Here is a 15,272-nt window from a genome sequence, read left to right on the forward strand (position 1 = left end):
AGGCTTGTCCACTAGTCTCAGAGCTGTCTATGTCTTCTGTGTAAATATAGCCGACTATAAATAACCCCTCAAATACATATTACACACAGCTAGCAGCTGTCCTGTGACCAGGCGGACCCTCACCATAATATGCCACTCTGTTCATCGCAGGAGTACTCTTCTGGACTTGTTAAGGTATTTATATTAGATGTAGATTTAGTTTAAACTTTTCAAGTCAGATGTTTAAAGAGTATCTCTGTCTTTATATACATGTATGACTCAGATATTTAGAGCACACAGAGACAGTGAGTAGTATGATAGTACTTAATGACCAGTAGCTAAAGTTGCTTTGTCATAGTGTAGTGCTGATCTTCCGGTGCTTACTACCATGTTGTCTCTTGTTGTGTTGCTTTTAGAATGGGGGACTTTCAGCAATTTGATCAAGACTTCTACCAGTCTGAGTATTATATTGATAATCAGGGGCAAGAAGCATGTGGCTATGAAGCAGCATATACCAGCCCAGATTACCACAATATGTAAGACTGTTACTAATATCCATTGTATTCACTACAATAAATGCAGTGATCAGCATCTTGAGGACTTTGTTGATATACATTAAGTTACACGAACACCTAGTTTTAACACAGGAAGAGGTTAATGGGATGGGCCCAGTTTCCCGAAAAGCATATTAGTGTCAATATGTCATGTATGGAAGGAGCAAGGAGGCTGGATATAAGTGCAAGCAGACTTTAATAACCAAAACAAACTAACAAAATACAAAGTAACTAACTACAAGACTTAAACAAAGAAACACAAAGAGCAAACAAAACACGGGGTAAGGAAAGAACCACTACATCAAACAAAGTGACAAGTTGACCAGACAAACACTGACTGAAACAAAGGGTTTGATAAAGGCTACAACAAATGGGGAACACCTGGGAGAGGGAGGAGACAGAGACTACAGACAGGTGAGGATACTAATAGGGAAGGTGGGGGAAATGGCGGAGCACAAGAACCAAAAAAAAAAACCACAAGCACATGGCAGAAAGCACATGGCTACAAAACAGAGTAAGTAACAGACACAGGAACAAGGGGAAACTGTGACACAATATCATCTTAACTGGTAGAGAGGGAGTTCAGTGTGATGCTCACTCTAGCATTTAAGAATTGTCTTTGTACTAGGATGCTTCTGGGAAACCCTGCCTTGATTAGTTAGATCAGGTGTGTTAGAGCAGGAGAAACATTACAATGTGCAGATCAGGGTTGTAAACCACTGCATTTGTATTTATATACCTATAAAGTGCATCTATAAGGTAGCTAATAAACTAGCAATTCAGTGTGTGTGCACTGAAACGTTCTCCATGCTGAGAGTTACCGTTAGGTGTTAAAGGGTCAATATCATGAAAAAATAATAGAGTTTGATGAATATGTAAACATTGTTAGAACATACCATTTACTCACCAGTCCAAATGACTCATATATGAAAACTAAGCTGACAATTTAAATTAATTGTTTTTGTGATGTCATTAAAACCAACATATTGACATATATCTAGCCTACTCAGCAGGTTGGCCCTGCCCATTTGCTTTGAAGCATTAAGAAGGTTTTCAGCTTGAACAGCTTTCTGAATGAAGCGCAATACAGGGCAACCAATCAGAAAAGAGATAATTTACACATATCAGTCTTAAATGCACAGTAATAAAACCAGCCAGTTAAGTTATAAGGAATAAATAACGGTTGGAAAATGTTCATGTAATACAGCCGTTTTTTCGTACATAAACCCACAAAAACATTACAAGTGGATCTCAGGGGGGAAAAACAAATAACACACAAAAGAAAGGTGTAGGTTATGGGCCCGTTAATAGATGTGAAGCACCTGTGATTTTAAATAGCTGTGTACCATTTGATTGGCAGAGATGATGTGGCTGCTTACTATGCCCCACCAACAGACCCACCTTACACTGGGAAGGTGTTCCAGCCTGGAGCTCCTCCGGGGGCTGCTGAGAACACTGACTGCTTTGAGGAAGAACCCCCATTGTTAGAAGGTAAATAATATAGATATTAAGATGAAATGTCTTTTGTGTTTAAATACTTATTTAATGTAAAGGTATATAAGAATCATTTTAAATAATGATTAGTGAGTTTGACTAAATCAACAAGGGAATGAACGAGGGACACTGATCTGTGTATACCTCATCAGAACTGGGCATTAACTTTGATCACATCTGGCAGAAGACTCTGACTGTGCTGAACCCATTGAAGCCAGCGGATGGGAGTATCATGAATGAGACAGACTTAACTGGTCCTGTACTTTTCTGCATCGCTATGGGCATCACTCTTTTAATGGTATAAAATATACCTTACACCAGGTGGTCCTCACTTCCAGTCCTGGAGGGCCATAGTCCAGCACAGGTTTGTGATTTCTCTAAAACACCAACTATACCTGATAATTAACGGATGAGTTGAATTAGGTGTGTTTGAGCAGGGAAATCATTTAACTGTGCTGGACTTTGGCCTTCTGGGACTAGAACTAATGAGCCCTGCTTTACACCTTTCATTTGATATGATCAATTATAATGCTATGAAAAACAGTTGGAAGGATGGTTACATTACAGGGGTGTAATGATGCATCATGATATCACAGTGCAAGACTGTACCAATGTGCGTCATGGAGTTGGGATAATACATTGTGGACAATTCTATGAATTATGCCATCTAATGCAGTTGCACTGTTTGAACACCAAAGCTTGTAGACTTGCACCAATCAACAACTACAACAACGACCTAGCTGTCTTAGCTCCAGTGTCATTAGCTTGCTGATTAGCAAGCAACATGATTAGTAACGTTTTAGACATTTGGCAGACATTCTTATCCAGAGCAACTTACAGTTTTACTCACATTACAGAGTTAGCGAATGTAGCATTACAAGTCATGCCAAAGGTTTCTTAAGGCCACCAGATGCGCAGTCATTGTTTTTAATGAAGGTATGAACACTGGCGGCAACATTTATCAATGTGCGCCAGAGTTTGGCAACTCCAAGCAGTGCTCAATTACTCAGCACACCACTCAATATTTTGCCATTAATACGTTAATATAAGGCCATATAAAAACCACAAAACACCACTGTAGATGATATCTGGCTTGAAATTTACTGAGAGAGGCAGTCAGTCTTTTAGATAAACAGAAGTGCTAATGGAATGTTACCTCAGCTAACATTACTAGCCTAGTCTTTTTTCACCCCATCTTTAAACTAAAAGCAGTAAGTTTGTGAAAAGGTAGTAAACTCATTCAGTACATGATAAAATATGTTGCAAGTTTTATTTAATGAAATTTATATAAGCAAATAACTAATTATAGTCATGATTTTGTTCAAAGTAACCAGTATTGTGAATGGCCTGTGTGTATCATTACACCCCTATTATATCATTATCTGTTCAGTTATACATTGTATTAGTAATGAGATCTATTCTTTTTTTTTCATTGTCTATGTTTGCTCTCTCTTCGCAGGCAGGCAAGGCCCATTTTGGCTATGTGTATGGTATCAGTGCACTGGGCTGTCTTGGCATGTGTACATTGCTGAATCTGATGAGTGCATACACCATATCCTATGGATGTGTGGCCAGTGTATTAGGATACTCCCTACTGCCAATGGTGGCTCTCTCTGCCTTTGCTGTTGTTTACTCTCTACAGTGAGTAACTACCACCACAGGGGTTACCAAGTCTTTTACACATAATCTGAAACTCAGCTGAACAATGGAACAGTGCAATCAAACCATCTCAATCAACCAGCAATAGCTTCAAAACTTTGTAGTTACTTCCTACATCCACATATCATTTTCAGTCTCTGTCTGAATTCACAGAAGATCACTTTCAGTCTGTTGTTTTGTTAATACACCCTGTAGTTCTCCCACATTTTGTAAACCACATACTCAGCATTTATGCTAATGCTTCTTAATGAAACAAAAGAAACTATCACATTAACAAGAGGGATTTTCCAGATTCTTGGCAGGTAATGAAGTTGTTTCTGCTTTGTGTGTCCAGAGGACTGTTGGGCACTTTGCTGGCCTTGCTTGTGATTGGCTGGTGCAGTTTATCAGCCTCTAAAATCTTCAGCTCGACTCTGGATATGGGTGGACAGCAGCTGCTTGTGGCTTACCCCTGCGGTCTGCTGTATGGAGTCTTCGCCCTGCTCACCGTCTTCTGATGGTCCACGTGATGAAAGCTCAGCATGCTGTCAGCAATGGTTAAGTGCAAATATCAATAAAACCAAAGTTTGGTTTTAGAACCAACTTACAGTTACTTAACAGATGTCATTTGGAAACAGTTGTAAACTTCAGTTCAGCTAGTCCATTCTGAATTAAGTCTGACATTAGCAAATACAAAGCAGTGTTTCTTCCACTACCATTTGAAGTCATTATAAGAAGCAAGAAACTCCCAAATTTGCGAAGCTTCCTTGCTGGGACAGTAAGTGCATTAGTAGTAGGGCACAAAACCATAATCTCAAACATAATCAGCCTCAAATTATTAAGTAGCTTACATTTGTAATAATATTGAACCATCCATAGTTAGCTTTATTCAAGAACTTCTTAAAAGCTTTTCTTCTTGCTAAATGTTCATAACAATGGCAGATTGTTTGACAGAAAGTTTTTTATGCTCCCATCTTTCTGCTTTCCCCAATTCTAATACGACCTCTCTCTTATGTTGCTGCTCATGCACTGTAATGTAAGATGGAGGAAACCGGCACGGAATGTTTATTTTAATAAAATTCTGTTAGATTGCAAGTAATTTTGAGACATATTTATAGTATTAGACGATGAAAGCTTTTGTGTTCTATTTTCGTGAGTTTCTGACTGGTGATGACTTGAATAACCTTGATATTATGAAGATTCGCTGCACCACTTTGTAAAGGTTATACTTACTATTAACTCACTACTACTTTGTACACTTTTGTTGACTGTACAGTTATTTCTTTTGCACTGTGGCCCGTAGCACAGATGGGCCTATGGTGACCAGGCCCTCTAATGCTTTTACTGAATCCGTTATATCGCTACTTGCACTCTTTTACTGCCATGACTAATAGGCAGTTACGCTAACTTAATATATATTAAGCATTGGCCTATGTTAGAGCACCAACATGCTTAAGACAAAACAATCATGAGTAAGCAAGCATATTTCATTGTCTTTTTTTTTATTAATTTAACCTTTTTTGTCCATAAGATTCAAGTTATGCTACAGCCTTTGCACAGCCTTTATGTAAGTGCATTCAATGTGTATTGCCTTTAGTAATGTCTAATGTGTAATGTCTTTGGTAACTGTCATGCTGTCATATTGTCTGTAAAGAGCATGTATGTGTATAAAACAGAAACAGTCTGTTTTGTCATTACTGGTTGTTTGCTGAGTGGGGAACTATTGCCTGTATTTGTTCTGGTTAGATTTGCCATATAACTTATGAAACTTGTGGTATTTCTGGCTTTTTCAGAGTCTAAACTGCCAGTGTCTTTGTGTATTATACAATGTCTCCTTCTAAACCAAAGTAGTGTGGTAAATAAGTAAAATATCTTTGTTAGAGCCTTTTCCATGCTTTGTAGCTAGAGAGAAATTGTTTCCAAAGTTTAGAGAACAAGAGAAATTGTTTCCAAAGTTTAGAGAAAACTTTCATGATTACTTGACCACTTTGTCTTTACTCTTAATCCTCACTGGTGCCCTTGGACGCATGGCCTTTAACCTTACTTCAGGGTCAGATACCTGACTTGTACCTAGAATGTGTAAGGTACGTCTTAAACATGAACTGTTGATATATGAGATAACCTTCTCCCTTCTCCTCTCTCTCTCTCTCCCCCTCTCTCTCTCCGTCTCTCTCTCTCTCTCTCTCTCTCTCTCTCTCAGAACAAATACTGAATTATGCAGGAGAAAATGATCTCTTTGACCTTCTGATCTTATTCATAATTGAACTTACACATGCGGAGGTGGTGCACACCAAAATATCCTCAGAAGTTTCCTTGCGTATTTATTACAAATATTAACTTTCATGCTCACAAAAAAGTACGCTAAAAATACTATTAACTGCATGTTTTGTGTTCACTTAATAAAAACCACGACTTTAAAAAACCTACTTTGAATACACTAATTTCATAAAAAGCAGAAGAACCGAACAAAAATACATAACACACGGTTTGCTTGTTACTAAAGATGCAACGATTTTAGAACAAAATAGACATTAACATACAAAACTGAAAAGCCAGTTGTCCTTAAATTACAGTCATTCTTGTTGTTCAATCAAAACATACTGATGCAAAGAAAATGTTAATACAAAGGTCATATTTACAGTGTTTTTTCTACAAATATTCTGTATTAAGACGTTTAAAAAAAGGAGGGTCAGTTGCTATGAACACTGATTATCTTGCAGCATATGCGTATTTACTCACAAGTGTGTATTTGAATCAGCACAATAATGAAACAAAGCACTTCTTAAGTAATCACAGAAAGTCTGCAAAGTAGGTTAATCATGTATGATTACAGTTTGCTTCAGGATTAATAAGGATCCTATCTATTTTTCTATCAAACACATATTTTCTAATAAAATTATTTACCTTAACACAAAGAATGTGAGGCACATTTTTGGATATTGTCACTGTCCAAAAAAAATGTACCTCCAATTTTTTTTTTCTATATTGTTTGAGCACAGCAGTTGTCCTTTACATTGTGTGAAAATGTCATGTTAAATGAAGCAATAAAAATGCTCCAAAATTACTTTGAATAAAATCTCTTTACATTAACTTTCATTAAAAGTTTGCCTTTTCCTTCAAAGTGATGATATATTCTGTTCAAGGTACACCATGAGGAGTAAAACTGGACGTTGATGTTTGTGAGCAGTAATGAGATTCCCCAAACCTTGTGTTTACAGCAACTGACCCAAATAGTCCTTGGCCTCTGTTTATCATAGGCCCCTGAGGCCCTTCACCCAATAGTCCAGGTGTGACCCTCTGCTCTGCACTGCTTTAAGCTACTGCAGTGTTCTTGGCAAGCAGAGGCTCATGGTCTCTTTGGCTTGTTTCCATGCAGAGAGCCCTTAGGAGAAGAAACAGAAAACAGTCTCGATTTGTTAAATGTAAGTGACCTTTGTAAGCAATGCACAATGTGCTCTTTCATGCGGTTCAATCTCTATTTCACGCATCATTCCTTCACATCTTGTTTACTACTAAAATAGCTTTCGTTTGATTGTTTCTATACTCTGTTGTAGACTTTACTGTAGACATTAGACACTCACAAGATATATACAAACTCAATACCAACATATAACATAAATTCACAAATACTCCATGTTCTACTGTATTCAGTCCATCCCTCTAGCTTGTCAACAGTGTTTAGCTTTGGCTTCTGTCATATGTCAGTCAGGAAATCAGCTGAGCTCTTGATCTCCTTGTGGGAGGTGGGAACCGAACTTCACACTGGCTGAGGGTCCTTGAGCAATGGACAGGGAATATCTTCCTTTCTGTCTGCATTTTAAGTGGTCAGCCAGAGTTAAAGTCACTTATTATGGTTATGTACAGTTGTTTGCAAAAGTATGGGCACCCCTGGTCAAATTGTGAAAATAAGTTAACACATCCTTTACAGAGAACATACTACTGCACATTTTAATACACAATTGCTGTTTAATTCACTCAATTCAATACAGCGAGAAAACAAAACATAAAATATGGCCTACGCTTTTGTATTTAATGTTTCCAATATATTTAGGTTTGTTCCCTGTGGAGGATGTGTTTTTTTTTCACTTAGAAAATCAAAAAACATGTAATTTGACCAAGCATGTTCAAACTCCTGTATACAACTGTATGCTTAATTCACTAAGATGTATAGGGCTGGCCTAGTGAACCTCGATTAAGCCTGGTTTTAGACTAACCTGCAATGCTAATGTATTTCACCATTAAAAATCCAGTTTAGGCTGAGACTCAACTGCCATAGTGTTGTATAATAGTCTACTGGAAATAGTCAAGTGCTTAAAAGTTACACATTTTTTCTGCTTCACAGCCTCACTGGCCTTCTAAATGAGCATAACTAGGAATAAAGTTCCTTGCAAATGCCATCATTTGATGTGCGCTCACACGCATTCATTTTTCTCACAATTCATTCAGATTTAGGGAAGTTCTGAATCACTGTCAATGGGTTTGTTTTGTACCCTGTAAGTAGCCTAACCTTACTGAAGGGGCTCTTAAATCGAGCGTGTAGTTCTTTAACGTGTGACGTCACAGATGTTCCTGAAGGGTCCAAATTACCATTAATGATCATCAAGGAACATTTTCAAATTCAAGTTTTTCTACACTCTTAAAAGAGATGGTTCTTCAAGGGTTCTTCAGTAAAAGGAATGGTTCTATTTAGAACAATGAGTTCTATATAGAACCATTTAATGCTTAAAAGAGTTCTTTGCAGTGTGATGGAGAATGTGTTGTATGTGGTTCTGTACAGAAACTTTTGAAAATGGTTCCATGTCGCACCAAAAAGGGTTCTACTATTGTTACAAGCTTGACATCGTAACGATAGCAGAAACCTTTTTGGTGCTATGTAGAACCATATACAACACATTCTCCATTAACCTGAAGAACTCTGAATGACATTGTTTACATCTCAACGAATGAATTACGCAGATAATTGTAAAATCGATGAAACTGCCCTTGTAGTCAAAAAGTAGTCAAATTGCTAAAAATGAGCTGTAAATTAATGAATGTCGGCATTTCAGACGTTGAGTCTGCTGGTAATGGTGGTTTCAGCTCATGATTTAGGTTCACATTTAGGCTGACGGGTGGAAGTGGGGGTATATTTGAGGCCCACCCACCCGTTCCATACATCCCGCGTCCAGCCTCGTACTCACCCCGTACACTTTGGCCAGCGTGTTGAAGAGCATCTGCCCCGCGCTCACTTTGTCCCTCACCCCGCGCACCGTTCCGTTCTTGCTGCGGATGGTCACGCGCTTGCCGCTGAAGAGGCGCTCGTTCGCGCCGCTCGCGTACAGCAGCAGGTCATCGGGCTCGCTCCCGCTGTCGTCCACGCGCGCTCCCACCGCTGCGCTCAGGTGGCTGTTGACCTCACTGATGGCGGGCGAGGCTGCGCGCTCGGGCTCCGAGCTGCCGGTGGTGTCCGAGTCCGCCGGGTCCTCAAGCGGCTCCTCTCGAAAGACTTCCGCCAGCACGCGGCCGGAGCGCGCGGACGCCACCCGAAACCGAACCCTGCGCTGCGGGCGGCCCGCCTCGAGCCTCCCCGTCTCTCGCTCCATCAGCAGCAGAGCACACAAAAAAGCCTACATCATTCACTCATTTCATATCGTCTAAACACAGTAAAGTTCCTGCCTGTATTACAGCCCGATATCCGCCCTGATCCACGCGCTGCGCGAGAGTGTGACAGGAGGGTGTCAGGTTGACACCGAATGTGTTAATATTGAATGAAGCTGATCCATGGAGACGGTGAAAACAGACTGAATAAGAAATGAAACAAATTATAACACAAATTGAGAACAGCTTCCTTTGTGAGGTAGGAAATAAAGTTTAACTTTGTCATATACTATCGGACGTTTCTGTGAGACCACCACCGTGAGCGTTTCATCAAAGTGGAGAAGTTGAACCGCTTATTTGGTTTTCAATCGATTCCATCTGTGAGAAATCAGACCGTGTTACCGCTGCCTGACGCTAGATGGCAGAGCAGCGCTCAGGTCAGGTTAAACTTCGCAATCCTCGTTTCGTAGAAGAAGACAAAGCAGAATGAAAACACACGAGCAGTAGAGAAACGTTTAGCGTTCACAGCGTGTAGCTGATTATCAATATCATGCTTGTTTTACCTCATTTACGAAATACATGACTGGCGGACTTGAGTATGAAAACAGCACAGCACGGTAAGCGTATGTATGTAGGAAATGATGTGAATAGGATTAGTATGGACCTGGGTTTCACTCCTCAAACTAACCTGTGTAGGTTATCTGTCTGCCTTGAGCGTGGACTCTATTAAATATGTCCATTTTTTCTGAACAAACTCATAATTAGAACCTGCCAACTGTTTTGGTTTTGTCGTGATCAGATGTTTCGCGTGGGGGGAAAAATTACTCCACATCAGAATACAGTGGCCCCCAAAAGTATTTAGACACCGTAAGCATTTAATCGTTGGTAAACTGTAATGAAATTCTTTAGGTTACTTCGTAAAGTATTTAACGACATATTTCTTTCGGAGAGAAACACGTCTTGCTCATCGGTCTGATGGTAGAGTCTTTGAGTGGAGAAAGCCTGGAGAAGTCCAACTGAACTACACTATGCACTAAGGATTCTCTACAGCAGTGTTTCTCAACCCTGGTCCATTTATGTGCTTTTCCTACTTTAACACATCCACTTTAACTCAATAATGCACCGCTAATGAGCTGATTAGTTGGATCTGCAGTGAAAACACTAAAACAGAGCAGGGCGGGGGCCTCCAGGTCCAGGGCTGAGAAACACTATACAGCAAAGAGCTGGAAACTTCAAAGTCTGGGGCTGTTTTTCTTACAGTGGTGCTGCTGAGCTTGTCTTCGTTGATGGGGTCATGAACTCAGAAGTATACAAAGGCATATTCTAACACAATGGAATAATGCATTAAATATGGTTCAAATGTCCAAATACTTTTTGGGACCAGTGTATATCCATCTCATCAGTTTTGGGTGCTTATTACAGGCACCACTCTGGAGATTGATGACATGTTAGTTTTGACACTTACAATATTCTGCTTAATACATAAAGACCACCTTCATTTAGTTTCAGGTTTTGCCGGTCCAATTTTGTAATGCCGTCTGTGTCTGGTTTAGTTCAAAAGTTTTATTTTAGACAGCTTTATTCTGGTCTGTAATCACAGAGTTGCTGTAATGTGGAGAATTTCATGTTTTTTTCTATTTTTAGTCTACTCCTGTCTTTTCTCTCACACAGGTTAAAATGCCGCCATGGGTCGCAGTAGTGGACGTGGGGCGAAGTGTGGGGTGCCTGCAGTGGTTCTATGTCTGGTAGCATTGCTCTGTGCCAATGTGCTGCTCTACATCTATCTGGACACTGTATACCAGGGCAGTGCCCCTCCTTCAGCACATAAACACTGTCCTCCAGGGTACTTTAAGGTGGGCACTATGACCAGCTGCATGCCCTGGCTACAGTGTGCCGAAATCAGTGCTGATGTCCGTCGCCTCAGGCTGATTGGACAGGGAGCTGTGAAGAAGGTCAGACTCTTATGTTGTGTGTAGATCCTCAAAGTTTCAGTACATTATCATGCTCTCTGGGCGAATGAATGTTTGATGTGTATTTACTAGTGATGCACCAAAATGAAAATTCTTAGCCGAAAATACAATGGGCTGAAAACCTAAATGCTAGCTAACAATAAATCAAAAATCCGATAGCTTACAATAAATTAAAACAGTTTACATAAAATAAATGTACTAAAATTATTACAGTAGGCTACAAATTGTAACATGAAATCCAGCGTCATTGACAGCAGATAATAGTTGTTTATCCAAGGCAATGGAGTCCATTATTTTTTAGTTCATAATTTGCTCTTTGGCTCTGTTGTTTGTAAACTTTATGCCATTTCAAGAACTGTGGCTACAGATGGAGTTAGTGTGCTAGAAGAGACTCTCCTTTCTGCTTCTGTTGTTTTGCTGTATTCTGCATATCGAACAGGATCTTGTGTTTTGTGGAATCAGTCTTGTAATATAGATGTTCTTGGTTACAGTACCTCCTCTCCTCTTGATGATGATGTTCCTTGATACTCAACATAAACTATGATGATGTTCTTTGTAGAAACTGTGAAAATGTTTCACACAGCCAACATTTGCAGTGTTGATCTGCTGCAGCTCAAACTGTTTGAATGCATCTGTGAAGCCTGGGAAGGCAAACGAAAGCGAATGGGAAGAATGTAATTGTCACACCATTTAAGGTGGAGAAGAATATTCAAAGCTATCAGCTTCATGGAATGTGAACATCAATCTAATCACTATTTCTTATTTTCATTACCATTAAAATGTTTTGTAAAGTCTTAGAACTTTATTGTAGGTCTATTTAATTTTGTTTTTTTCCAGTGAAAAATTTTGGTGGCTGAAGTTTCGCTGCATTCTCATATGTACCAGAATGTTGCTTGTTGGAATTAATGGGGTTCTTTTGTGTGTTCCAGGTGTATCTGTCAGAGTGGCAGGGGCAAAAAGTAGCACTGTCTGTCCTTTCATCAAATCAGTATAAAGCTGATTTCCTTCATGGGGTGTCCATGCTGCGGTCACTGCAGAGTGTCCGTGTAGTAACGCTAGTGGGCGCATGTGAAGAAGATGGAGTGTTTGTAACAGAGTACCACCCTTTGGGATCTGCACTCACACTAGATGCTACTCTTGCTCAGGATCGTTACCACCGTCAGAACTCCTGGCAGACACGGCTGCGGCTGGCACTGGATTATGTTGCCTTCCTGGTCTTCTTGCACAACAGCCCAGTGGGCACCCGTGTCATGTGCGACTCTAATGACCTACACAAAACGCTCAGTCAGTTCCTCCTGACCTCTGATCTGCGGCTTTTAGCAAATGACCTGGATGCCCTGCCAGAGGTAGTGCCTGGCCGTCAGGGGGTAAAGTGTGGTCACCATCAGCTGATGGGACAGTTTGTTGCTCCAGAGCAGCTGTGGCCTTATGGCGAGGATGTGCCTTTCTCAGACAATCGGATGCCTGGTTACGATGAAAAGTCAGACATCTGGAAGATTCCAGACGTGACACGTTTTTTGCTGGGTCACGTCTCAGGAAGTGACGTTATCCATTTCCACCTCTTTCAGATACATGCAGAGTGTAAGAAGCAGGATCCTCGGTTACGGCCATCAGCACGTGAGGTCCTGAATGCGTATCGCTCTGTTTATGACAGCATGAAGGAAAGCCACACAGAGATTGTCAGAGAAATGTTGTAAAATTTCATTGTATGACACTGTATTTCATTTATTTCACATATTAAGAAAAAGTCAAAGAGGCAGTCTGAGGCCAATGTGACTAATAGTGGTTAAGTATTTCCTGTCCTTGTAGTAGTATTGATTAGCAGAATAGGCAATAACTGATCCTAAAGTAATTCTTTATTTCTTAGTAATTCTTAGTTTTCTTATCATTTTTGCATTGTCTGAGCATTGATAATTGTTTAAGAAAAACAGGATGCATTTAATAAAGTTTAAACCATGTGCTTTTGGTCAGTGACTTCTCATTCTCTTTGTCTCTTATTATAAAGGTAATTTTCCTGTGTTTTTACATTGTAATATGCTATATATATCAATATGTCTGTGACTGTCAACTTTTTGTACATTGCAGTAGTTGTGGCATTGTAGTACATCATTTGAAGTTATGATCGATCTGCTCTGACAAAACATGCTGATATGATCTGAGTAAAATTAACCATAAAAAAGTGATCCTATATCAGCAACATTACTTTTTTTTTTTTTTAAATACCGTCTTACATAATATTTCACCCTGTGCAATAGCTCTGGACAGTAGTAAATTAGGTGCACATAAAATTTAAATATATATTTATGAAATGTACAGCAAACCAGGTCTTAGAGTAGAATACAGTTTTATGTGCCTTTTTTATCATTGTGTAATGTTATATACAGTGTGTCCTTATATGATTCATTCATATAATGTATAATGACTGCATATTCCTTCTATTATGAATAACATTAAACAGAAATGCAGTTTTGTTGCTCACCACTGCACTGCTTTTTTTCTGTTTTCTCAGTTGCTTAATTGATTTCATCAGCTAGTTTCTAAACCCTCCATGAATTTTGTCTGCATTCAAACTTGGGCTGCCAGAGCTGATTCACTGGTTTTAAAATGAGAATTCTGAGAGGAAACTCAAAACTCCAGTAATTCTGCTAATTCTACTCTTTGAGAGTCCTCAGGGCACTCTGATCTGAAAGTGTGCTAGCTGAAACGGAAAACTGGCATCTCTGAACGACGTGTGTTTCAATGATGTAAGTGCATTACCTACTTTTATCATCATATCTTCATTAGTATTATGTTAATTTAGCATTTGAGGCCTAAACATTGGACAGGACCTTGTTTTTGAGCCTGTGCCTATGATGTTAATATGCACAGACACATGAAATGAAGCCTCTGATTTTAGCAAAAAAAAGCTTATGTAGTAGCAGCTTTTAGCTCCTCATACACAGACATGGAGTTATTTCACTCCACTAAATTGACAGTTTATGTTGTGCTTTACTTAATACTAAATGAACAAACCTTTTGTCTTAAGCAGCCAATGTGCAATGTTTATGGTGGGCTGGGGGCCAAAAAAGACAATAGAAATACAAAGAAAGAAGGCACACAGATTACAAAAAAAAACTCTATTTGTCTACTGAAATACTTCAAAAACAAGGAAAATGAGAACTGAATAAATTCGTTCAAAGTCAGAGTTAAAGACACAGACTTTTAACAGACTTGGACTTTGACTGACTAGTGACTGGCTGGTGACAATTTTAGCTAATTGTGAGCACAACTCAAAAAGTCTAGACAGTAGCCTACATGACTAGCAAACACAACTGTACACACCATGTACACACATAAAATCATAATATTTTTCATGAAAACAAAAAAGTTTACAAAACTGCAGAAATATGTGTTTCAGTAGTGACAATTCTTAATGTTATACACTGATTTTTAGACTTTGGGACACATTTACTTCAAAACAATAGTATGTAACTGCTCACCAAGTGGACATGAGGGACAGGGACGCAGTCTCACTGAAATGTAAGTGTGTGGCTAAAATAAGGCTCCGCATATGGACTAAAACATTGTTGCTGTGTCAGAAATGGTCCCCTAATCACTATACCACGTATTGGCAAATGTGGATCACTATATAGAGCACTATTATAAAGAACAGAATTCATAATGGTAGTAAACGATTTTGGACACTAACATCATAAAGGTTTGCTCATTACCTACAAACAATGCAATGCATTATGGGTATTCACTATTCCCAAGGAGACATCAATTGTGCATTACTTATTGTGGTGCATTGCGGGATTGTTTGAGTGCACTGGATCTTTTGCACTGTTTTCAGACACCACTACAAAATATTTATATATCTATATTTATATATATACATATATATTTATTATTCAAATTTTATTTTATATATATATATTATATATATATATATATATATATATTTTAATTTGTGCTTATTTTTACGATTAGTGTTTAGTGTTTATTTAGTGTCTATTTAAATTCACACTTTTCCTGTTTACTTTCTATTTAATGTTATTGCTACACCATGGGGTCTGAGAGT

The 15,272-nt window shown here is 39.0% G+C and overlaps 2 protein-coding genes across 3 annotated transcripts; both read left to right on the forward strand.

Moving 5' to 3' along the window:
• The first annotated feature begins 67 nt into the window (after nt 1-67).
• zgc:123321 (uncharacterized protein LOC559912 homolog) lies at nt 68-5,197 on the forward strand. Of its 2 annotated transcripts, none has more exons than XM_036573969.1 (6): nt 68-174; nt 396-515; nt 1,929-2,024; nt 2,180-2,325; nt 3,487-3,668; nt 4,021-5,197. In XM_036573969.1, exons 2-6 carry the CDS (start codon nt 479-481, stop codon nt 4,181-4,183), a joined length of 624 nt encoding a protein of 207 aa, XP_036429862.1. In that variant the 5' UTR covers nt 68-174; nt 396-478; the 3' UTR covers nt 4,184-5,197. The 2 variants fall into 2 exon arrangements, with proteins under 2 accessions (XP_036429862.1, XP_036429861.1); XM_036573968.1 differs by having other exon boundaries at nt 74-174; nt 1,894-2,024.
• Nucleotides 5,198-9,677: 4,480 nt separating this feature from the next.
• Nucleotides 9,678-13,170, forward strand: pomk (protein O-mannose kinase). The gene is made up of 3 exons (XM_036573970.1): nt 9,678-9,859; nt 10,914-11,194; nt 12,142-13,170. Exons 2-3 carry the CDS (start codon nt 10,928-10,930, stop codon nt 12,907-12,909), a joined length of 1,035 nt encoding a protein of 344 aa, XP_036429863.1. The 5' UTR covers nt 9,678-9,859; nt 10,914-10,927; the 3' UTR covers nt 12,910-13,170.
• Nucleotides 13,171-15,272: the final 2,102 nt, after the last annotated feature.

Source organism: Colossoma macropomum, unplaced genomic scaffold (genome assembly GCF_904425465.1).
Source record: "Colossoma macropomum unplaced genomic scaffold, Colossoma_macropomum, whole genome shotgun sequence".
NCBI classification, from domain to species: Eukaryota; Metazoa; Chordata; class Actinopteri; order Characiformes; family Serrasalmidae; genus Colossoma; species Colossoma macropomum.

Coding starts and splice junctions, on each gene's coding strand:
- zgc:123321 (XM_036573968.1), top strand. CDS start 397: ATGGGGGACTTTCAGCAATTTGATCAAGACTTCTACCAGTCTGAGTAT. Junction 2,326..3,486: donor TGGGCATCACTCTTTTAATG/GTATAAAATATA, acceptor CTCTCTTCGCAG/GCAGGCAAGGCCCATTTTGG. Junction 3,669..4,020: donor GCTGTTGTTTACTCTCTACA/GTGAGTAACTAC, acceptor TTGTGTGTCCAG/AGGACTGTTGGGCACTTTGC.
- pomk (XM_036573970.1), top strand. CDS start 10,928: ATGGGTCGCAGTAGTGGACGTGGGGCGAAGTGTGGGGTGCCTGCAGTG. Junction 11,195..12,141: donor GACAGGGAGCTGTGAAGAAG/GTCAGACTCTTA, acceptor TGTGTGTTCCAG/GTGTATCTGTCAGAGTGGCA.